General features: G+C 35.7%; 1 protein-coding gene across 2 annotated transcripts in view; it reads right to left on the bottom strand.

Moving 5' to 3' along the window:
- The window catches only part of DAPK1 (death associated protein kinase 1), a 241,603-nt gene extending 215,312 nt beyond the window's left edge, over positions 1-26,291 (bottom strand). Inside the window, exons 1-3 of one of the 2 annotated variants that reach the window (XM_074207911.1) lie at positions 26,066-26,291; positions 25,614-25,716; positions 24,387-24,555 (exon numbers count right to left, since the gene is read on the bottom strand). In XM_074207911.1, the coding sequence (XP_074064012.1) occupies positions 24,387-24,448 (62 nt within the window). In that variant the 5' untranslated portion in view covers positions 24,449-24,555; positions 25,614-25,716; positions 26,066-26,291. Of the gene's footprint in view, positions 1-24,386; positions 24,556-25,613; positions 25,999-26,065 lie in introns of those variants that run through there. The other variant, XM_074207910.1, reaches the window with a different exon arrangement.
- Positions 26,292-26,535: the final 244 nt, after the last annotated feature.

The following is a 26,535-nucleotide window of genomic DNA, read 5'->3' as shown; positions in this document are numbered from 1 at the left end:
CACTTAACCTTAATCTTAGTTTCCTCATCTGTAAAAATTATGGATAATAGCACCTACTTCTCAAATTTGTTAAGATAAAATATATTTGTAAAGCAATATAGATATACCCTCATAATCATACATATAAAACATACATTTATATACATACACACATTTACCAGAAAAATAAGAAAATAGCAGAGCAGATTTTGAACCTGGGATCTCAGACTCCATCTCTACTGCTCTTTTCACTGCATAATACTGTCTCTTTTCTGTAAATCATCTATCCAAACCCTTCATTCTATAGATTAGGGAAGGCTCTTAATTGAAGCAATATGTCCAAGGTCATTGAGCTAATTAGTGGTAGAGTTTTTATTATAGCCCAGGTCTACTAAATCGTCATCTCCCTGTAATTGGAGAAAAGCAAACAAACATCTAGAGAAGTTTAAGATTGGCTGTAAGCTACATATTAAGTTAATCATAGGACTGGGAGTAAATCCAATCTAATTTCTGACCCAGAATGGGCTTCAGATTCTCTCCTCTCATCTCTTTTTCATTCTTCTCTGCCTACTCTTTTTCACTATCCTAAAAGAAAGTCTCATCTAAATAGTGGGTTTCCTTCAGTCATTGGAACCAGAGTTTTTCCAGAATGTTATCTTGGTAGCTCTAACTGATCTCTATATAAACACATTTATCCAATTATTATAGAAAACAGGTTCTTAACTTGGGGTCTATGAACCTCAAGGTTCCAGTGGATAAATTTCAGGCAGTGAGACTGAATTTTCTTTTAAAACATTTTTATAACTATATTTTAATGTAATTGAGTTCACTGATAATCATCACGTATTTTTATTTTTCAAGCATTGCTATGAGAAAGGGTCAGCAGATTAACAAAGAAGATCATATTACTCGAAAGATTAAGAATTCTTGATGTTGACTGGCCAATATGACCAGAAGGGACAATGAACAATATTGAAAGGGATGTGGGAAATCTGGGACCTAATATATTGTTGGTGGAGCTGTGAACAGCAACATGGGGGTGATGATCAACCCTGATGGACTTGCTCTTCCCTTCAGTGCAACACCCAGAGAAAATTTTGAGCTATCTACAATGGAGAATACCATCTGTAACCAGAGAAAGAACTATGGACTTTGAACAAAGACCAAACACTATTACCGTCAAATTAGAAAAAAAAAGTTATATTATTATGTAATTTTACTATCTCATACTTTATTTTTCTTCTTTAAAGATATGATTTCTCCATCATCAATTCAACTGAGATCAATGTATAACATGGAACCAACTAACAGAATGCCTTCTGTGGGGGGGGGGAGAAGCAAGAGTAGGGGAAAAATTGTAAAATTCAAAATAAATAAAATCTTTCTTAAAAAAAGAATGCTTGATGTCAAAAAACATGTGAAAAGTAAATAAATTCCTAGCACCAATGAATGCTTCACCACCACAAAAAAGGATTTATTCAGTATAAGGCTATTTTAGTTTTATCACCTATTTCTGCCACATTGCATTGGTAATTCATATTGAGCATATAGATTACTAAAATCAGATTTTTTTGTCCAAATAAGTGGCTATATTGCCACACCTCATCCAAATCATTCATGTGACACTCATTCATTTAAAATCAAAGTTTAAGATTTAACAAAGCAGTAGGTGATAAATACCCACAATATTGAACTTTAATTTTAATATTACAAAAATATGATTTTTTTAAAATAAGCCATTCCCCAATTGATAAATGGTCAAAGGATATGCAAAGGCAATTTACAGCTGAGGAAATCAAAGTGATCCATAGTCATATGAAAAATTGCTCTAAATCATTACTTATTAGAGGAATGCAAATTAAAGCATCTCTTTGATACCACCTCACACCAGACTGGCCAATATGATTAGAAAGGACAATGATCAATGTTGGAAGGAATGTGGGAAATCTGGGACACTAATACATTGTTAGTGGAGCTGTGAACTCATCAAGCCTTTCTAGATAGCAATTTGGAATTACACCCAAAGGGCAACAAAAATGTGAAAACCCTTTGACCCAGCAATGCCACTACTGGGTCTATACTCTGAAGAGATGATTAAAAAAAGGGGGTATAAAGATCACTTGTACAAAAACATTCATAACAGCCTTGTTTGTGGTGGCAAAAAATTGGAAATTAAGTGAATGTCCTTCAGCTGGGGAATGCCTTAACAAACTGTGGTATATGTATGTGATGGAATACTAACTATTGTTCTATTAGAAACCAGGAGGGATGGGAATTCAGGGAAGCCTGGAAGGATTTGCATGAACTGATGCTGAGTGAGATGAGCAGAACCAGAAAAACATTGTACACCCTAACAGCAACACGGGGGTGATGATCAACTTTGATGGACTTGCTCATTCTATCAGTGCAACAACCAGGGACAATTTTGGGCTATCTGCAAATGGAGAATATCATCTGTATCCAGAGAAAAAATTGTGAAGTTTGAACAAAGACCAAAGACCATTACCTTCAATTTAGGGAAAAAACCTGTTGTGTAATTTTGCTATCTCTCTTTTTTTTGCAAGGCAAATGGGGTTAAGTGGTTTGCCCAAGGCCACACAGCTAGGTAATTATTAAGTGTCTGGGACCAGATTTGAACTCAGGTACTCCTGACTGCAGGGCCAGTGCTTTATCCACTGCTCCACCTAGCCTCCCCAGTTTTGCTATCTCTTATACTTTATTTTTCTTCCAAGAATATGATTTCTCTGTCATCACACTCAACTGAGATCAATGTATACCATGGAAACAATGTAAAGACTAACAGAATGACTTCTGTTGGGGGGGAGAGGTAGAGGGAGCGAAGCAAGAATGGGGGGAGGATTGTAAAGCTCAAAATAAAAAAATCTCTTTCTAAAAAAAATCAGATTTTTTTATTCCATAAAATCGTTTCATCTCTTGATGTCCCAACATAACCTTAAAACTCTCACCTTACTGCTTGTAGTAACAATTGACATAAGGACAATGTTCAGATGAGATGGTTTAGAAAAGTTCACCTATAAATCTAATGTTTGAAACTCATAATATTTTAGTTTTTTCATCCATTAGCTTATTCAACAAACAATAATGGTATGCCCACTATGGACAAGGCACTAAAGGACAATCTGGAAGACAGAAAAAATGAATAACACTATGCCGTCATAGAGCAAAGAAACAGTATTATAAAGTAGTTAGGTTGTCATGTTGGTTCACAGACGCCTATTTAACTTATGTTATGTCTAACTAGAAAGGGATTGTATCAATGAAACACTTAAATTCACATCTTCTAAGTCATAGGACATATAAAGAAGGAAACCTGTAGCCATGGTGAAGTCAATGATACTCAGGGTACTGAATAAAATGGCAAAAAGGAGACCAAGAGAACCATAGAAAATTCAAAATTCTCCAAGGCTCTAGGGGAGACTACTTGAACCAAGCATTCATTTACATGCATAATAATAAAGTATTCTTAAATCTAAGAATATATATATATACCACATATGCATATATACTAGAATATGGGTGTGTGTGTATATATGATAGGCAGTATTAGAGTATTTTTTAGGTTGGTGCAAACAAATAAAGTATATCTTCCTTTATATGTCAAAGAAGACTGTCCATTTTCTTCTTAACCAGTTTATCTCACTCACTCAATTTCCTCAGCAAGAGTTCTATAATCTTGGCAGTTCATTTAAAATAAAATTCTTTGGCCAGCATATCTGCTCATGCATATCAATAGTTGATTTGTGATATTTCTTAGAATGGAATTTCTTCCAAATCTAAAAATTGTCTGTAGTCTAGGATCTTGCTGCATGATAATGGGAAAATGCTGAAAAACACTATTCATACCTCTCAAAAATGCCTTCTTTCCAGGATCCTGCATTCAAATTACACTTCCCTTATCGCTCACATTTTTATTTAAAGTATATACTAGGGGCAGCTAGGTGGCGCAGTGAATAAAGCACCAGCGCTGGAGTCAGGAGTACCTGGATTCAAATCCGGTCTCAGACACTTAATAATTACCTAGCTGTGTGGCCTTGGGCAAGCCACTTAACCCCATTGCCTTGCAAAAAACAAAACAAAACCCTAAAGTATACACTAAAATTAGAGGGCGGTAGAGACATTTATTTCCTTCTCCATGTCAATGTTTCAGTTTCCATTACAATATTTATATTCTATGACCTGGAAAAAATTATTTCACTCTTCTGCTTCAATGTTCTCATCGGAAAAAAAGAAAGACTTGGACTAGATAATCTCTAAGGTCCCTTTCAACCTTACATTCTAAGATTTTCATATGATCAAAGTATGAAAAGATGAGTTTGGGAAAAGTCCCTTTCTCTTAACATAGATAAACTGAAAAATTATCTACTCACACCTCAAAGAAGCAAAAAAAAGAAGTTTTAGCATGGAAAGGAAAGGGAATGTTAATCATTGACTTGGTTCTTTATCGATTGTGCCACCTGAAGTCAGGAAAGCTCATTTTCTTGAGTCCAAATCTGACCTGAGACACTTTCTGGATGTGTGACCCTGGGCAAGTCGCTAACCCTGTTTCCCTCAATTTCCTCATCTATTGAAATAAGCTAAAGAGAGAAATGGCAAACACCTCCAATATCTTTGTAGTCAGACACAACTGAAACGGGGGCACAAAAAGTCAGACACAATTGAAAATAACGAAACAACAAAATTATTATTACTCTTAAAGGATGACCACTTGTCATTTATGCTTTACAATGGATTCCTTTACAGTCACAAATTGAGCTAAGGTTTTGTGATTTAATGATCTGAAAGTGGAAATACTTGCAAAACTTATCTTCATAGAATCATAGATTTTGAACTAAAAGGAATCTTAGAGCTCACCTCCTTTAAATACCCCATTTTGTAAGTGAGGAGATTGAGGTCCAAAGAAGTTAAGTGATTTGCTCAAGGTCATTTATAGAGTAAGCAGTAGAACCAGTATTCAGCAGCAGAACCAGGATTCAAATCCAAATCTTCCTTTATTAAATCCACTGATCCGACTAGGACATGCTTTTGTTAATCTTTTAATGCTCCATAAATGTGAATTATTATAGTTTCCATTCAATTTAAAATGTTCCATTGTCATTAAAGACAGGCCTCAAGTTGGAAAACAATTATACTGACGACCCCCTATAATTCTGTATTTTTGGTAATGTAACTATCTATCATGGATCATATTTGTTTTTAGCCTTGGATAAACAAACATAAATCTTTTTAAAACCACAATATTTAGTTCAACCATTTTCAAAAGAATTTAAAAAAGAAATTAGCATAAATATTCTAGATTAGATCATATTATTTCATGATGAAAGTCTCCCCATGCTTTTTGGAATAACTTCTTTTGCTAGGAAAGTAGGTTTTTGAATGTTACAGAGCTTACTTTTTATGTCTAAGAAAAAGGTAATCTAATAAGTACTTAGAATAAAACATTTTAAAATATACTTCACTCAGGTGACATAGTCCCTTCAAGAAACTAAACTATAGCTGAAGGAAACAAAGAACAGCCAAGTATTATGTATGTATGTGTATATATATATATATATACACATACATATATGTATGTGAATTTATGTCATTGTGAATTTATCCACAAAGAGCTGACACATTCCACACACCTGTAAATGTATCACAAATTCTGATGTCAGTCAACAAAAAGGCATCTTTTGGCCCAAGTGGCTCTTGCTCAAAAGATTCATTTTTCTCACAACTTAAATTAGTATATGTCAGAAATAATAACAGCATTATCTTATGTCTTTCATTTTCAAACAAATGTAACTGTTACTAAAGACTCCTAGCATTGACATGGGTCTTTTTTGTTGGTCAATCAAGTCAATAAATATTTGTTGGTGCACCCTAGGAAGACAAAGAAAGTCAAAACCACTGTATCTACTCTTAGAGAACTCATACTCTAAGTGCGTAGAGGCAAATACCATGGCAGTAACCATGCACATCTAAGAAATATCTAGTGTAAGTGGAAGGTAATTTGAGAAGGATAGCACTAGTATTGGAGTTGGAGGGATAGGGAGACCAGAAAAGTGATATATTCCAGAAGAATATATAATTTAAGTCATAAAGTAAGCCAGAGAACCAGAAGGCTGAGGTGAGAAAGGAGAGATTTCCAGGTATGGATAACAGCCGGAACAATATAGGTTGAGTGCTGTGAGAAAGAGCCTAAATGCAATGTTTTAAAACACTCTTCAATCCCTAGATCTCTCACTGAACTGTTAACTAAGTTTCTAGTTATGAAGAAAACTAAGTTAAAGCAGGAATGGTTCAATCAAGTTGAGATTAGATATACAATTTTAGGCAAAAGGCTCTTAATATATGAAATGTGTTTACTCAGATTCACAATGGTACTACTATTGGTCTTCATGCTCAAACAATAAAATGAGAGCAATACTACAATTCTCTGAGATTCCTTTTAACTTGATATTTATTATTCTATAAATGATTGACATCAGAAAACTTAATTGTCAGCCCTATGTTCAAAGCACTGCAAACCTAATTCCATACAGAAAGAATGTTTCAGACTTTTTTGTAGTACTAACCATTAAAAAAAATTACAGCTAGTAGAAAGGGACCTTAGAGATCACCTATCTTCCTTAACCACTTTCAAATGCTCTGGGTTCACATGTGAAATACAGTGTTACTATGATTGCCTAGTGCTAAATCCTTTCTGTTTCCTCTTCCCTATGGATCAAAGACAGTGCTGAAGAAATCTCAACAGTCATACTCTTTGGATCCCAAAGATTACTCCTAAGAATACTGAAATTTTCCTTATTTTGTTCTCCACCTCCAAACTCAAAACATTTGAATTTAGCATATAGCTATAGCTAGATAAATGCTCCCAAAAGAAGGGAAAAGGACCTTCAGTTCTCATGCAAGGACACAGACTAACAATATACAAAATACACAACTAGTCTTACTTCACAGGGAAGAAAACAGACTCACTATTGACTATAAGCAATCAAAACAATTCTCTATGCTACTCAGGTAACTACCATCTCCCCTTATCATCGTTCTCCCCCATCCCCTAGGATATACACAGTTCTCCAGACTTACAGTACAATCCTGGTTGTCTCTCTCTCCACTCTCCTTCCCCAACAATGCAAAGTTCTAAATGCTGTTAATGAATGATATGAAACAAGAAATCCTTCCTTCTAGTGATTCCCAATTTCCTGATGACCTACTTGCACAATACTCCAGATTTATTATACTATCCTTCTCAGAGAACACTTTTCCCCAAAAAGAAAATGCATTGAAGTTCTTAAGAGAAAACCACCACTCCTCTGGGATAGTAATGTACAAAAACCTCTCAGCATCAGTGAAGAGCAAGATCTGTATTTGCTCCTTCCCTATTTAACTTTGGCTCCTATTTGTTCTAGGGAACCATTAATTACTTTACCATTTCTTCTCTATTGTTCTTACCTCTGGGAGAAAAGAGTACATAGAACCCTCTCACTTTAAAATCCAGGTCCAAAGACTAGTTACAGGTTAACTTCATTGGCAATAATGCATCAATTAGCCAGTAGTTAACCAAGAATTTCATAATCAACCTGGGGCTAACAGTGTTACCTTGGACAAAGCTAGTCACAACTTTTCAATTCAAATTCAGTGGAATTTCCCACTTTGTTAAGAAGCCATCAATGACAGAACAAAGTTTTCATCAGTGGGCAAGATTTCATCACTTTATAGAAAGAGTTTCACATCTTGACCAAGGTGTGAAAGATCTAAATACAGTCTCTAATTTCCCCATGATTAGAAATTCTGTCCCTGATTATTAGACCAATGTACCTAGCTTGGAGCACAATTTTGCAAGTTTCTCTGGGTTGCTTGGGAAAGAGTTCTTCACAGGAACAAGCAGTTAACTTAGTATGGCAGTCTCATTGTCTTCTCTAAATATCTTCCCAAATACCTTAAGTTATTTGAAAGAGTAAATAACAGTATATAATTCATTCAATGGCATCACTATCACACTTGACCTACCTTCATTCCTTTATACTTGTTTCTCCATAATAATTGGAATTTATAAAAAAGTTTTACAAAGTTTACAAAGCATTATTTCTATTATCTCATCTGAGATTCATAACAATTCTATAATTGTTATTATTATTATTATTATCATCTCTGTTTTACAAATGAGTAAATTGAGATCAAGAGAAAATAAGTAACTTGCCTAAGGACAGAGATACTAAATGTCTGAGGCAGTATGAACTTGTCTCCCTAACTCCTAGACCAGAGCTGAGTCTTGAATCATGCATCTCTATCCTTGGAATGTATTCTTCTTTGACGTTCCTTTCCCTCTTAAAAGTTGGAACCCTTACTTCCTTCTTGGTTGAATTCAGAGGTGCCTTCTTCTAGATAGTGTGGACATCTTGACATAAGTACTGACAAAACTCATCTGTCTCCCCATAAACAATGAAGTTCTAACTTGGACTTTCAAAAATCTTATTTTCCAAACTTAGAGAAACTAATCCTCTCAGCTTCCAGACTTGTCCTGGGCTGAAACTACCTTCATTAAAAGATGAATAAACAATTTTTAGCTAAGCTTCTTATTTCTATCCAATATCAGATGCCTAAAACTCCCAAGTATATGTCATTTCAGTCATCCAGGACACCAGAGTTCAGCCTCCACAGGCATGATACTAACTTCCCTATAGTTCCACAAGTACGTATATTAGCTTGAACTGTACAAGAAACATGTTCCAAAGACAGCCAAGGTTGAATAGTGAAGAATATTCAAAGGAGATCGAAAAGTTCAAGGATACAAGCTGGCAACAGTGTAACAGCAGTGACTTAAGAGTTACTTTTAGTACAATAATTCCAGGACTAAACTCCTAATGGCATTCTCATCAAAACAATTTATAACAAAATGGGAGATATAACTAACCCACTAGATTTTAGAGTCAGGACTTTAACAGACTAGGATAATGGATTGAAAATACAAGATATAAAATATTTTGAAAAATACAAGAATAAGGATAAATACACTTGGATTAAAAATAATCAAATGAATAATAAGGGGAAAGAAACAGCAATTTGTCTGAAAAGATTTAGAGGGTTTCATGGATTGAAATTCAATGAGTCACCAACATGACATGGCAACCAAATCTGCTAATGCAAGCTTAGTATGCATTTAAAATCCATCAATACAAACCACCAATCCTGAAACTGTGCTAAGCCTGAAGATGTAAGAACAAAAAACAAAAACAAAAATAAAAACAGTTCCTGTTTTTAATGAGCACATATTCAATGGGAATGAGGAAGAGACAAAATACACATATATAGGTAGACCTAAAAATGATGAAATTTTCTTCTGGAGGGTAGGAACTAGAAGCTGGAGGAAAAGGTCTCATATAGAAAGTGATAACTGAACTGATCCCAGAATGAAGTTAAAGTTGTGTGAGGAAATAGAACACCACAGACAAAAGAAGATACAAACACATGAAGAGAAGGTGTGGAATGTCATGGATTAATGAAGAATAGCAAATGGGTTAGATTGGACTAAATATATCTTAAAAGATAGTCAAGAGTCAGATGTCAAAATATTTTATATAACATAACAATTATCATTTAGTGGTTCTAAAGCACTTCTCAAATATCTAATTTTATTCACACAAAAACCTTGGGAGGTAGATGAAATTATTATTCACATTTTTACAGATGAGAAAACTGAGGCAATTAGAGGTTAAGTGACTTGTTCAGGGTCACAGAGATAGGTGTCTATGGCTGAATTTGAAATGAGATCTGGCAATCTAACTAAGATACCTAGTTCCTCTACAGGCAAACCAGAATATAATTCATGTCAGAATCAATCTACTGTCCGCCAAGATGTTAAAATAATTATTTATTATTGATACTGATATTTAGCATAATCTACAAAAAAGTCAATTTGGGTAATGTAAGATATAGCAGAGTACAAAAGGTAAAATGAATTGGATTCTATAAAGAGGTATCAAAAGATTAGTAAAGAAGAAAGAGTCAAGACCAACAGTGGCCATACTTCACAGAATAAGCTAAATGGTCTTGGAGAGAGAGAAAGCAAATGGTGCTTTTCTCAGGATTAATCCATGGATGAAAGCAAGAAGAAAGGAAAGGGGGGGGGATAAAAACAATAAAATAATTAAGGAATGGTTGAATAAACTTTGGTATATGAACATGATGGACCACTATTGTGCTATAAGAAATGAGGAAATAATTTTAACAAAGACACAGAACTGATGCAGAATGAAGTAAGAAGAATAAAAAAAATTATTTATAACAATATTACAAAAATGAACAATTTTGATTATTTTTATAAAAACAGAAATAGGAGAACAGTTTATATAATAACACTAGTCCTAGATTCTCAGGGCTTCAGAAGTATCAAGGAAAACTTTAACAGACTAGGATAATGGATTGAAAAATACAAGATATAAAATATCTTGAAAAATACAAGAATAAGGATAAATACACTTGGATTAAAAATAGTCAAATGAATAATAAGAGGAAAGAAACAGCAATTTGTCTGAAAAGATTTAGAGGGTTTTATGGATTGAAATTCAATATGAGTCACCAACATGACAGTGAGGAATATTCACACGAGACTGAAAAGTTCAAGGATACAAACTGGCAACAACGTAACAACAATATTATAAAATGATTCCAAGAGACTGATGATGAAACATACTATACACTAAAGAGATGTGACAGATCTGATACATTTAGGGTGCAAGACAAGTTACAATTTTGTAGCTAGTCTGTGGGGGAATTTGTTTTAATTTGCTATGTAAATTTTTTAAAGAAATTTGGTTTTCTTTTTTTTCCCCAGTAGGATAAGAGATGAGAGAGAGAGAGAAAAACAATTGATTTAATTTAAAAAAAGAGAGAGAAAAGTGCAAAGGAGTGCTTCAGATTTGAAATGTTGCATGTACTTTCATAGAAGAACATGCTATTATTAGTTTTTATTAGGGAGCAACCTGTAAGTATATGTAATGTAAAACCAAGACTCATCAATAAAACAAACAAAAAAAAAAGATGCTCTGGCTAGCACTCCAGGTAGTCAGGAGTAAAAGGAGTGATTATACCCACAAGGCTATTTTTTGGGTTGGGTCAAGTAGAAATTAAAATCATGTAATATAAGTTTCTCTTCTATGTTCAATAATTTAAAAACAGAATCCTTGGGCGGCTAGGTGGCGTAGTGGATAAAGCACCGGCCTTGGAGTCAGGAGTACCTGGGTTCAAAATCCGGTCTCAGACACTTAATTATCTAGCTGTGTGGCCTTGGGCAAGCCACTTAACCCCATTTGCCTTGCAAAAACCTAAAAAAAAAAAAAACCAGAATCCTAACTGAATATCAAATAATTAAGCCTAAAGAAATTCATAACAAATGATACAATTATCTTTGCAGATGAAGAACTAGCACTTATTTCACATTTCAAAGACCTACATGTTTTTAGATCATTTGATCCTAACAACAATCTTGTTTTTACAAATTGCCCTTGGTCACAAATTCACTAAGTTTATGAGGCAGTATTCATTGCTAGATTCTCAGGGCCTTCATAAGTGTCAAAGAAAAATAAATTCAGGCTAAATATTTTCCTTTTCTGTTGTATAATTCCACCCCAGAAAATATTACCTTTGTCCTGATTCCCTTATACCTCCAACTTCTGGTGTTCTTAATGTGATTTCTAATGAAGGATAGAAAACAAGATGATGGTGTCTCCTCCATTAACTCTAAATTTCAATTCTGCATTTCAAAATATCTTCCACTTGTGAATTTTATTGCTAGGGATATATATTTTTTCCATCAATGCCTTAGTAGATGGGCCTAATGTTCAACATGAATTGATATGGTTAAAAAAATTCAAATCATCTGGCATCTAACCTTCCTCAGAGAAGCTTTTCCGAACTCTGGATAGCTAAGTCAGCTCTCGGACAAAAAAGATAAAAATATAGTCTGTTGCTTAGACTGTATTCAGAACCATTCTAGTTTGACAGGATATATCTGAACTGACATTCACAGATGGTATCACCTTTGAGAATCCAGGGTCATCAAGGTATAGTTTTTACTGGAGACAAGTAGCTATAATTTTATAATGTGTGTGTGTGTGTGTGTGTGTGTGTGTGTGTGTATGTACACATGTGAGTGAATATATATATATATATATATAAATATATATATTTACATATACATTGAAGCAGCTCAAAGGATACATGACATACATAAGTTTATACTATCCACCCCAGGTGTTCACATGGACTATTTATATCCAACTTGTGGTAAAGCATTCCAAGCTTGTATTGGGCTGATAAGCCACAGTCAGACACACTGTTGGACACAATTTGTCTCAGACATAGTGATGTCATTTTGGTCTTCTTTGATAACAAAGGACAAGAACCAACCATTCATCTATAAAATAAGAGCTGAAACTAATGGCCTCTAAGATCCCTGAATATCTATAATTCTATAATCCAAGTATACAAGGCAGTTTTGCCATCTTTAGAATATATATACATAAATTGCATATATACATATATTACATATATATATGTATGTGTATATATATATATGTATATATTACACACACACACACACAGATATACTCTTTAAGGTATGCCATTTAGGGAGATAGTGAAATGAGCAGAGCTCAGGGCCTTAAGTCAAGGAGACCCAATTCAAATCCAGCCTCAAACCCTTAACTAAGTGATGTAACCTGGGAAAATTGCTTAATCCTGTTTACCTCACTTTCCTCATCTGTAAAATAAACAAAATAGAAATGGAAAAACCACTCCAATATCTTTGTCAAGAAAACCCCAACTGAGATCATGAAGAGTCTGAAACAACTGAAGAACAACAACAAATTTAGGGAAATAAGTAAAGTCTTCACCTATGCAATTAGAGATACCAATTCCTGAAAAGTTTCCATTGATTACTAACAGTAATTCACAAACTGTTTTTTTTTGTGGTTAGAGTGTCCAAGAAAGCTTGTAGCATGATCACTATCTAGAGGTACCCCTCCTGAACTGCTTAAATTTATGGAAATTTCTCACATTTACAGTGGAAACACACAGCAGGCTATGCTTTTAATTTATACCAATTTAAAGGAGACCAATAAAGTGTAATAGGCCCCTTGTGATTCTGTTATTTCATGACTTAGTTTTGTTTTCAATTCCAGGAAATAGCTGCTGAGTGCTTTTTGAGTTTACAGAATTTCCAAGGGCATTTAGACTTTGGATCTTATACGATAAAACATTTCAAAATTCTGTAGTTATCAGTTAAAAACAAGTTAATCTTCCAAACATATGTACATAATCACAATTTAGTTTTGCCCTTTTGAAAAGTAGCCGCAGCTTGGAACTTCTAAGTCCATTAAACATTTCCTTGAAAAGTTTGCTTTTCTCCATTAGAAAAATTTTCTTTGGTGGGGAGGGTCTCACTAGGGCATACCCAGAATTGATTAGAGAGAAAAATAAAAAATAAGAACTCATACTTTTGTCATAAAACTTTTCATTTTCCAATCTCTCCCTGCACATTATACTTTCAAACCTAGTTTTAGCATGCACAAGAAATAAAATATAAATAATAGCTTTAGCAACATACAAGAACACTATTAAAAAGACATATCAAACTCTGCAAATTTCTTAAATAAAATGAATAAATTAAAAATACTCAGTTGTATATTAGTCCTAGAGTTTAGGTTGATAATCCTAAAACATGAATTATCAACTTAAACTATAGCTATAATCCACCCCATCCCATCCCCAAGAGGAAAAAACAGAATCACAGATAGCAATTTTTTAAAAGAAAATTCTGTATGATAGCAATCTACATCATCATATATGTAATCCTCTCCTATGATATAAACAGAAAGGCCAATAAAGGTCTGCATAAAAATGAAACTAAATTGAAACACTATATGCATGATCTACAACCTGGAAACGATTATTAGATGTCACGTATAAAGGTAGAAGCTATGAATATATTACATGGTTTTGATTAGAATGGAAAATAAGACATTAAATTTAAAATTCAATGTTTTACACTATTAAAAAACCTATTTTCCCATCAACTGTGTAATTTGAATATAGTCTACATACTTATTTTATTCAGAAAAAAACCCCAGTGATTGTAAAGAATTATTTTCAAGAGAGTAAATTCCAGGGGTGGCTAGGTGGCGCAGCAGATAGAGCACCAAGCCTGGAGTCAGGAGTACCTGAGTTCAAATCTGGCCTCAGACACTTAATAATTATCTAGCTGTGTGGACTTGGGCAAGCCACTTAACCCCACTTGCCTTGCAAAAAAAAAAAAAAAGAGTAAATTCCACCTTTCCCCTCTATAGCAGATGGTCTTACCACTTTATCATGTTATAAAGAAATAAAAGCTATCTATAGTCATATGAAAAATGTTCTAAATCATTATGGATCAGAGAAATGATTAAAAAAATTCTGATGTACCACCTCACACCTATCAGATTGGTCAACAGGACAAAAAAGGAGAATGATCAGTATTGGAGGGATATGGAAAAACTAAGACACTAATGCATTGTTGTAGGAATTATGAACTGATCCAACCATTCTGAAAAGCAATTTGGAACTACACATTAAGGGCAATGAAACTGTGGAAACCCTTTGATCCAGCAATACTACTACTTACAAAAAATTAATGAGGGAAACTTTTCATGTAGTTGGAAAAAGAATTTTTTTTAAAAAAAGAAGACATAGGGGTGGCTGGGTGTCACAGTGGATAGAGCACGGGCCCTGGAGTCAAGAGTACTTGAGTTCAAATCTGGCCTTAGACACTTAATAATTACCTAGCTGTGTGGCCTTGGGCAAGCCACTTAACCCCACTGCCTTGAAAAAAAAAAGAAGACATATTGTTGATTACATTCTCTCATTTCTAAGTCCTTACACCCTAAAATTTCTTCATTTTCACCAATCATCATCTTATTTTCTCATGTTAGAGGATGATTATGGTCCTCTTTGAGGAGACTAATCATTCCATTTATCCCATTCCATACTTTTCCTTTAGGAGTTAGCCCTTTGAATTATTCCCTTTACCTCATCTTCAATCTCTCCTTAACTATTATCTCCTTTCTTACTACCAATAAAATGTGGTCAGGTCTTTCCAACCCTTAAAGAAATCATTCTTTTGAACTTGTCATTCTCCAAAACCATAATCCTTTATCTATTTCTCTTAGCTTTGTAGAGTTATAAGAATTGCCTATACTTCATTATCACCCATTGATTCCCTCAACCTATTGTAATCTTACTTCTGATATTACCTATCTCCTGAATCATTTACTCTATAGTCATCAATAACTCTTTCAAACTCTTACATCTGGAAGATTTTTAAAAATCTTTATTGTTATTACTATTTCTATTGCATTTGACCTTTTCATCATACTTTCTCTTGAACAAGAAAGCTAAGGATAAGAAATGGTTGTTTTTAAATTATATAGAAGACAAAAAAGAGAAACAAAGAGGCAAAGCTTACATTAATGACCTGAAGATTTGTCCTAACTGAAAATTTAGTGAAATTGTTTGCTCAACTTTTACTTTGCTAACTTTCAAGCAGAAAACACTAAACAAAAAATGTAGGTAATATAGAATTAAATATCCAAGATTTTCTGACCTAGAATATAATCTAAGTGACCTTATACACATGCTCCCTTCCCCCCCCCCAGTGTTAAAGGCCTTTTCAGTCACCCATGATTTCCCTTTATCTGAGGAATACTATCACAAGTGATATGACTCTATGACAACAAGGAAAGCTAATTCAAATATAATACAAAACAAGAAATGTATACAATTCAGGCAATAGTCCCACTTTACTCTACCCTGAGTTAGATTACATCTGGGTACTGTGTTCAATTGTGGATGCTACATTTTAGGAATGACCTATTCAGGTATATAATAAGGAAGACTCTGGTTGAGGTATGGGTTGCATTAAATGGCCTCAGAGGTCCTGACCATCTCTAAGATTTTAGAAGTAAGACTTTTAACAAAATGATAAATTGAAAATTAGGATTTAAAATTCACTCCCACTCTACCTTTATGAGGAAAGAAAATTGTTGAATCTTATTTTGTGATGTATCACTGAATTACAAAGCAAAGTTAGATACCAGCCTCATTTATAAAAAATAAAACAAAATTTCAAAATCATATGAATCTTTTAATATGTTTCCTGGTATCTCTGTAATAAAATGAGAAGTATTAATTATTTAGAAGGCAGGCAATTGGGCAGACACCATTTATAATTAGAGATTTTAAGCCTAACTGATTTTTGGTACTAAAAGGTTAAATCATTACAAAAGGTATATTTTTATTTTAGGTTAAAACATTAACCTCAGGAGTCAGATTAAACGATGCATGTTGCATACTAATGACATTTATAACTGCAGGGAACTGCAAGCCTTTTGTGAAAAGGTTGGGAGAGAAAAGGCAAAAATTGTAGTAAAGGATTTGTGGGAGTCTATTTAAAATGCAAAGTCACACTAATTTCAACAGGTAAGAAAATTAAAAACTGCAGGTATGCTGGTTCCTATATATTCCCTATGCTATTAGAAGGGATAATCTGGAGCTGCATTACATAAAAGATCAATTTTGGGGGGCTTTTGATGGAAGCATTTCACAGAATAATGAAAAAGTAAGGAGGTACACTTTAGAAACCAAAGGGATATGCATATGTATATAATTTTTTCTAGAGTATTACAAATTAAAAAAAAAAACAACACTAGAAATCAAAAAGACTTGGCTTTAGATCTTGATTTCTGTTAACAGTATGTAGTTGTGTTACTTTAGATGAGTTCCTTTACCTCTCTGATTCTGAGGTTACTCACAAATTAATTGATTGCATTAGACCATCTCTTAAATCCTTTACCAATTCTTAAGTCATCAATTGAGTCAAGAGGCACTTATTAAGCACCTGCTATATTTTAGTCACCTTCACAAATTAGGAAGATAAAAGCAAAAATTATTATCTGCTGTCAAGAAACTCTCTTTAGTTAAGTCAATGTCAACAAGGAGTTATGAAACACCTAGAAAGTGTATTCTGTAAATACCTAGGCCCTGTGCTAAGAACTGGGGATATAAAGGTTCAAAAGAATAAAGGCAAAGAGAACAGGTGAATAACTAGGTATATATAAAAATGGACTAAAGGTAATCAATCTCACAATGGAAGGTACTAGGAGGTGGGAGGACTGAAAAAATTCTCCTATGAAAGATATGATCTGAACTGAGCTTTAAAGAAAGCCAAGGAAGCTAAAAAGGGTTGAGAGGTAGAAAAGTTATGGAGGAAGGAACATCTAGTAGAACAGAGTGGAACAGCAGAGCTGGATGGGAAGAGTATAAGGAATAAAATATAAGGGTAGGGAACAGGTAATAATGAGGTATACATGGAAAAAAGAGAGGGGTTTATAATTTAACCACATGAAATGGGAAACACCAAAGCTTTTTGATTAGTGGAGTGACAGAAGAAGCAGATTTATGATTTAGGAAAATCACTTTAGCACTAAAAGGAGGATGATCAGACTCAAGACAGGGAAACCCAGGAGAGAGCTGTTACAATAGTATGAACTGATGTTGATGAAGTCTTGAACTAGGGAAGTGATTGTGTGAAGTTGACACACATAGGAGAAAGATTCTGTGAAGAGAGAAAACAAAGATCTGACAACAGCAGATTGAAGATGTGAAATGAGTGAGAGTGAGAAAGGAGGACAATGAGGTTCTGAGCCTGGCCAACAAGAAATAGGGTGAAAGAAGGATCTGGAGAAGGAAATGGCAAACCATTTCAATATCTTTGCCAGGAAAACCCCAAACAGGGTCATAACACGACAAACATCTGAACAGTAAACATGGAAATATGCCTGAACATTAACAGAGAAGTTCAGACGAGGGGAAGATTTGGAGGAAAGATGAGTTCTATTTCTGACATGTAGTGTTTTCAATGCATAATAGGACATTCAGATCAAGAAGTGCAAAAAGATAGAATCTGTGTACATGTACAAAGAGACAGGATGTGCTTTTATTCATTTTTATGGTAATAAGAATAAATGTGTATTGAGTTCTCATCCAGTATTACCAAGCCCACATTTTCAGGTGTAACCAGTGGTAGGGTTAGAAATGCCAGTTTAAAATCATGAAAGTCATTGAAGGTGCTTCATAAGCATTTTCTGAATGGGTCCACATGAAAAATATAAAGTTCTCAACTTTTTTATTATTGCTATCATCATTTAATTAACAAATGAAAAATATGAAATTATAGAGGAAATCATGCTCAGAAATTCTTGATAGGCTTGAAAATGTCTGGAGTGCAGGGAGCAGGATGATGAAGGGCACCACAATCATACCATATGAAAAGTGGTTGAAGGAAGTAGAGAAAAGAAGATGTACATGACACATACTAGGTTAGCCTGGGCAACTGTGCTAAAAGTTTGACAATTATTAGCTCATTTAGGCACCCGGCATGGAATCAAGAAGACTCAAGTTCAAATCTAGTCTCAGATACTTACTAGCTATATGACCCTGGACAAATCACTTAACTGTTGCCTCAGTTTCCTCATCAGCAAAATGAACTAGAGAAAGAAATGGCAAAACCCTAGTGTCTCTGCCAACAAAAATCCCAAATGGGGTCACAAAAAGTGAGAAATGATTGAAACAATTGAATGACAAAATTATTCATCATGGTAACCCTGGGGCAGGGGTGTTGAGGTAAGATTCAAATAATAAATTTCTTCAAATATATAAAATACTTATGTTGAAGGAGGGTTACAAATTAGGTCTGCTTAACAATAGAACACATCAAAGAGCAACTCCTGGAAGTTGCAAAGAAAATTTTGCTCATCAGAAGGAAATACTTTCTAACAATTTGAGTTATTTTCCATAAATGGAATGTACTGTTCCAAGAGCTCTTGGGTCTCCTCTCATCAAAGTTCTTTGATCAAAGATGAGATGAGCATCTGACAAGGCTGTAGTAGATGGGGACTATTACTACACTAGTCTCACTGAATAGCCTCTGAGGTCCTTTCCTATTCTTATATTCTAAGATTACAGAATTTATTATAATTATTGCACAGAATAGTTTCTGTCCTTATGGAGTTAGCAATATAATTGGGAATAGAAGGTTAACATACATGAAGTCAACATGTGAGAGAATATTTTCTTTTTTCAAATGTAATTTGAAATTTACAATCAAATGTGAATTACATTCAAATGTAATTTGAAATTCAATTTACATAATAAGTATTAGTACAATGTTTTTTGCACTATTTATCTTATTATATCTTAACATGGATGCCCAATGATGCATTAGATCCAAATTTCCTATGAAGAAGAAGTAATACCTAATGAACTAACTATTAAGCACCCAGTTCTATCTAAAGCCATGTGGGAGCTTAATAAATACTTTTCAATGATCCACAACCTCTCCTCCAATACAGTTCAAACCCATTCCTTCCCATCTGGTTATCAAGTGGACAAGAAAAACTGCTATTCATTGACAGCCTTATATTATCCCTTCACTTACCTGAAAACTATTATTAAAGTGTTATGGTACACGCAGCATTTAAAAATAATTGAAATGATATTTGCTTAGAATGCACATTTGAGCCCAATCTCTTTGAAGTCTCTTCCCATCCACACCTGATATAGGTAATAGTATATACATTTAGGGTAATGTAGGACAATGGAAAGAATCAGAGGCCACGGATTCAAATCTACCCTCTTCCATTCATTATTGTGTGACACCTCTTATGTGTAAAAGGAGGGAGGTAGAATACATTACTTCTAAGGTCCTTTTCAGTTCTAAATCTATAATCCTGCTAATTGAGCATAAAATGCCAATAACTAGTACAACACACTAGGATTTTTAAAGTTTTTTAAACTAATATTTTCTCTGATATCCAAAACAACCCTGTGAAATGGAGGTTATCACCCTCATTTTACAGATGAAGAATCCAAGGTTCAGAGAATTTAAATGACTAGCTCAAGGTCAAACAGCTAAGGAGGATCATAAATACAATTTAAAACAAACAAAATTTTATTAAATCCCTGACAAGGTGTAATACTATATTACTACCATTACTACAATAATAATAAATATTCTTATATATGTGTATACATACATACACACACACACACACATATATATACACTCAACATACATACTTTTAAGTTTGTAAAGCACTTTGCAACTATTATCTCATTTGACTCATAACTACCCTGGGACGCAGCTGCTATTATTATTCCCATTTTACATATGAGGAAACTAAAGTAGAGAGGTGAAGTGATTCCCCTAGATTCATACAATTATTAAGTGTCTGAGGGGAAAATCTGTCTCAGATCTTCCTGACTCCACATGCCCAGCATTCCATCCACTGTGCCATCTAGCTATAACTCAAATGAATATCACCTATTTAAAGTGCTTAGAAAATTATGTCCAACTAATATTTTAAACATGAGTTATTAGCTTCAATTTTATCTCACTAATATAAAATTTGTCAATAAATTTATTTTGCTTAAAAATGATCCTTTTTTGTATTTTCATTATTCTAATAATTTAGCCTCCAAAAATAAAATTAATTTAGATAATATAAGGCTATGATAACTGGGTCTCAAGTTCATTATCACCATTACAAACAACTAGCTCCAAAGTTTAGGAGAGAGGGGATCTAATGTAAAGGTAAAAATACCACAGGACATACCCATAGTTAACCATTCCTTTGCTGATTGACAATTATGTACAATGCACAGGATGGAGGATGTAAATGACAACATATAATTTTGGAGGAATTCATAATCTCTCTGAGGAAAAAAGGATACAGAATTATTTCAGTGAATACTTGAAGGATGTAAGATTCTAATGAAGAGGAAAATATCCTCCACTTCTATAAATGAGAAGTTCTCTATGGTTTTGTAAACTATTCATGAATTACTGTAGTCAAAAAAAATCTACTACCTGCTGATCAATCAACCTTTTGACTTAATTAGTAAGGTTCTTTTAGAGACAACATATTTGATGCCAAGTCCACACTCAAACTCTTTTCAAGGTAGTAATGTCTTTTAGAGTTTGTTAATTGGCTGCTAGGTGATTCAACACAGTACTGAGCCTGAAGTCAGGAAGCCAAATTCCACCTCAGACACTTTTTATGACCCTGTATGACCCTGGACAAGTCACGTAACCCTGTTGGTCTCGATTTTCTCATTTGTAAAATGTATTTTTGCCACAAAAAAGGAAGAACTCACACTGGATTACAAAGCATTAACCATGACTAAAAACAACTAAATAACCGTATTCAAGTTTTTTTTAAAATATAGTTGTATCTCCCAGAACTTGTTAATATTGACTAGCTGTTAGCCTCCAAAAAAACACACAACAATAATATACTTTATCCCTAAACTATTTCTTTTCTTGGTAGAAGAACATACATAAAATTGATCAATACAAGAATTAAATAATATAAAAACAATACCTCATGGTCATATATAAGAATCATTATAGACTAAGATTTAAAAGTGCAGCACCGAAGGTCAGATAAGATAGCTATGCAGATGGAGCAAGGGAAAGCATTTTGACAGCAAATTATTATTCACATGACTTTATTATAGCTACATGGATGATGAACAACTGATAATATACTACTGAAAAAAGATATGTCAACAGTAGAAATCCCTAATACCTATAATTTTTTTTCTACAATTCTACCTTCCTTCCTCTCCCTCCAACTCATATTTTTCTGCTTTCTATTGAAGCACACAGTTATGAAACCAATATGCTTTCTTAATCATTTAGAATAAATCTTTTCTTGCTTTGGGCAAGTAGACATTTGCAATGCAGACATAAAAATTTACAGGCTTTGAAAGAGCCATCAGAGATCATCTGGTCCATCGCTTTACCTCCAGGCTAGTCTATGAATAAAGTTCCAAACCATTCCAAAACAAATGCAATATATAGCTTTCTAAACCCCATACTTTATTCATTGTTTTATTATTAACTGACATATATGTAGAATTGTAATATTAGCAAACCGTGTTTCTATACTATGTGATTTGAGCCTCATAATAAAATTTGTAAAGTAGTTACCAGAGCTATTAACTCCATTTTACAGTTGAGATTAAATTACTTGCCCCAGTGAAACTAGTAACATAGGTAGATTTCAAATCCAGGTTCTCCTGACTCCAAGCCCAGAATCTAGTGCAAATGAATCAACAAATTCATTCATTTTGCTCCCCAAAATGTAATTATTGAATGAAAATTATTTTGAGCCACACTTGCCCCACACAACAGACATACAAATGATATGATAGAAATGGGGAAAAAAAACTCTTTAAGCATATAGCTTACACAGATTACAAAATTTTCCTTGACAGTAAGCCTCATTTTTTACTTTAAAAAATGACCAAAATGTCTCCAGGAAATTCAAGTTTCAGAAAGAATATAGAAGTATACTTATCTTTACTAAATCAAGCTTTCAACTGCTTTTAAACCACACCTTTCAAATAAAGAAATCCCTATAAATTAGTCCATTCTGCCCAAAATGAGCTAATGCCACATTTTTTCACCTCCTTTTAGTCCCAAAGGACTCCTCCAAAATACCACAACTCTTGCTGCATAAACCACAGGAATCAAATGACTTTCTTTAAGCCAAACCAAATATTTTGACCACATATCCCTAAAATGCCATACATGCATACTTCAGGCCCAAAAAACAGAAAACTGATAAACGTATTCACAAAAAGTTACTTAAGTAGATTTCCTGTATCTAAATCTCCAATAGCAATACCTAAATCTCCAGATTTTTACAGCAATTATGAACATGCCTTCAGAAACACATAGAAGTATCTTAATAAATGTCAGTCACATTACATTCCTACAAAATTTTTAAAAATTACTTTCAGATCATGCTGTCATCAATGGTTATAGACTGGTTTTCCTTTTCTTTTTTTTAATCAAAGATAAACTTGGGAAATTATATTGAAGCAGTCTAGACTAGGTATGGTTACAATTCTCTTATAGAAGACAAAGGGAACTCACTTTGGGTGATACGAATTGGATATGAATAAATATATAATTATACACATTAATGAATACATAACCTTTTGGGGGGGAGGGTTCTGGATCTTTCCATCTACTTTACTCATCACACACATACACCCATTGGCACTACATTTTAACTTCATTTTGAAGTTTGAAAGATTTTCTGCCAAATGCATGATAGCAAGGAATGATGCAGTGGATTTGGAGTTAGAAGACTTCAAATCCTGCCTCATCCACCACTAGTTTTGTGACTCTGGGCAATTTAAGCATTTGAGCTTACTGTGGCTTAACTTTCTCATCTGTAAAATGAAAATAATAAATAGAACCTACCTCTCAGGGTAGCTATGAGGATCAAATGAGATAAAATATGCCCTAAAGTTTAAGCAATAAAGGATAGTCATCTACCAAGGGAAAGGTAAAAAGGAACCCCCTGCTAAGACTTGTGTTTTGACAAATTAAAGAAAAATAACTATACACAAATTCTTATAAATTCAATAAAAATAACTGAACAGAGAGATTTTACATTAAGAATCACAGTCCTCATAATCAAAATCGAAACTGCTATAAATGAAAAGATAGAATATATTGGGTTTTTAAAAGATTTCCTAAAACAAAGTGGTGTGAATCAGACAAATAAAAAAATACCACGACAACTAAATTTTCAAATTACTTTGAAGTTAAAAAAAATCAAAGAACTCCATCAACAGATGTTTGCATCTCTTATTTCTACGCAGATGGTGATTTAACAACTTCAAAAAAATACCAGTACACAAATGCCTAAAAAGAAAGCAATTTTAAAATTGAACCAGAAAGATTTTTACATTGAGAATCCCCAGCTCTTGTAATCAAAAGTTCAATCTCTGAATAAAATTAAACATTTAAAAATTCAATTAGATTTAATACTGTGTATTATTTAACACAAATTTATTATTTTTGCCATACTTAATACCAGTTTCTTTAAATCATTCTCCACTTGCAATAATATTCTCAGACCCTTTCCTAACTTCTCAGATGGGCAAAACATGATAGTGTTAAAACTGGGAATTAGATGGGCACTTGCCTGGACTGACATTTTACATCAAAAGGTAACAATGAATTTCTGTGTGGGCGTGTAGTAGATAGATTCCTTCGGACTGGACCACTTATCTTTAAACCCAAACAGTCTTAAAAAAAAAAAAAACCTGGTAAATCTCTTTTCTAACAACTACTCCTTTTAGAAGGGACAGGGGAAGACCTGCTGTTAGAGAAACCTCAGTCAACTAGGGAGGTTTATATTAGCTGCCTCACACATTCCCAACCCCAAGGCCCCCCAGTATTACTCATCCCCACAACAGAGAAATAGGAGTCCCACTGCCTACTGTACCTGCCAAGCTCCTCCCCTGTGTCATAGTAATCATCCAGGTTCTCTTGCCTGAACACCGTCATGATAAGCTGTCAGTCCTCACCAAAGCCCCACCGACTTCAGTTCCACTTCCCAAACCATCACCATGTCTTCAAGACTCCGTGGACACCTCATGCATTATTCTTCCAGCCTTATAAAAATACAAAAGAATAAGATTGCCCGATTAGCCTCTTTACGATCACACACTAGTAATGCTTAGCAAGCTGTATCAGGGCAACATTTGTACCTTGCTTCTAGGGAGGAAAAACCGCCTTTGTGTAAGCATAGATTATTTTGGGGGGGGGGGTAAGATTTACATCTGGTCCTGAGCCTATCCCTGCTGTGTGTGGCTATGTACACAGGGAATCTAAATATTCATGTTTAAACGGGTTTTATCTTCCTAGATCAGCTCACAGACAGAACTGGACCCAACCTAGCTTCCTCCTTTCCTTTCTCTCAACACACACACACACACACACACACACACACACACACACACACAACAGTCTCCTCCATTCTCTGCCTAAGAATGAAACGGAGTAGAGGGCGGAATGCGCCCCCTCAAAGAAGAAGCGTGTTTGGGGGCAAAAGCAGCTTAAGGAAGCTGCTGTTTGTAGCCGAGTTTCTGCCTCGGTGGTCACCTTCTGCTCCCTCCTCCCGTATACCTTCCCTCCCCTGCAACACCATTTAACCTAGATCCTGGGAAGGCAATTTCCAGCGGCTGCACATTCCACAATGCCTTCCCCTCCGTTACCGGGTCAACTAGGACGTGCAGCTGCCAGCAGGCGAGGCAGCCCGGGCTGGCTCCCGACTCACATCCATCGCCCCACACAATGCAGCCCCGCAAGCACGCACGGAGGGAGGACAGGCCAGCCTCCTCCCTCCAGGAACCTGGGGGGGTCCCCACCGGAGTCCAGTCCCAGCTCCCAGGCACCTCGGCACGCCCCGGCCCCGATCCACCTGTTTCCGACACAGCCCCAGCCGGCCAGCCTGGACTCAGGCGGAGGAGGGCAGATCTCGGGGGGGGGGGGGGGTAGGTAGAGGAAGCTTTCTCCACCAACCCTAACCTGACCCCACTTCCCAGAGCCTAGTTTCCGAGAAGCCTGGGCCTTCCCACGTCCCCTGGAGGCGCTGCCCGGGAGAATCAAGCAAGCCGAGCAACCAAAGCAAAACAAACAGCTCGGGTGGGGGGGTGGGGGGGCCACTTACCCCCAAACTCTGCAGCTGTGGAGGGAGCCGGGTGCGGGGGAAGTCTCCGGAATCCTCCGGAGTTGCTTTCGGAAGCCAACCATAGGCTCGGGGAGCGCAGAGACTAGAGGGAAAAGAGGGTGGGGAGGGGGAGAAGGAGGGACAGAGAGAAAAAGGGAGAGAACGAGAATCCCTCGGCCACCTCCCCCTCCTCCTCCCCACTGCTTCCTCCTCCCCCACTGCTCCGGTGCTGCTGCTCCGGCAGCTGCTCTTCTGCTCCCGAGTCGGGGAATGGACCAGGCTGAGGAACAATGTCCCCGGCGCAGGATCGGGAGAACCAGAGTAGGACCAGCTGCACCAGTGCTCGGCTGTCTCCACCCGCTCAGCTTCACTCAGCCTTCCCAGAGGGGGAGTCCGGCAGCCAGCCAATAAGGGAACACCGCTTGCAGCGACCCACCCACCTCCGCACATACCTTCCCCTCCGGCTCCTGCCCGTGCAGATGGTGGGGACGGTTCGGTTCTGTTCTGTTCTCGCTCTCAAACTCCCAGCCATCCACTCAGGCATGCATACCCACGCATGCACAGATACCCACGCCCTGGGATCCGTGGGAGCGCTGCTTGAAAATGGTTGCACGTCTTGCGATTGCCGACTTGAGTTGCTTTTAGTGCCTCTTCTCTCCAGGTTCTTAAAAGTATAGTCCTGAAAAGGGATGGGGGATGGGGGTGGAAGAGATCCAGGCCGGTCGCTTATTGGCCCACTGAAGTCTGGAAAGTGTGAGGGGCTCCTGTAAACCTCACTCATTTGTCTGAGTGCTCAGGATCGGTTTTCAGAGGGACTCCACCACCTTTGCCTCCCACACCCACCCTCCAGAAATCTCAGCTGTACACTGATACATGGCCTCGGAGGTACAAAAGCCCTACTCTGTTCTGGGGTTTCCCACCC

The sequence above is a fragment of the Macrotis lagotis genome, chromosome X, assembly GCF_037893015.1.
Source record: "Macrotis lagotis isolate mMagLag1 chromosome X, bilby.v1.9.chrom.fasta, whole genome shotgun sequence".
Lineage (NCBI taxonomy): Eukaryota > Metazoa > Chordata > Mammalia > Peramelemorphia > Peramelidae > Macrotis > Macrotis lagotis.
The sequence above is the reverse complement of the archived record's forward strand: the minus strand, read 5'-3'. Positions and strand labels throughout refer to the sequence as shown.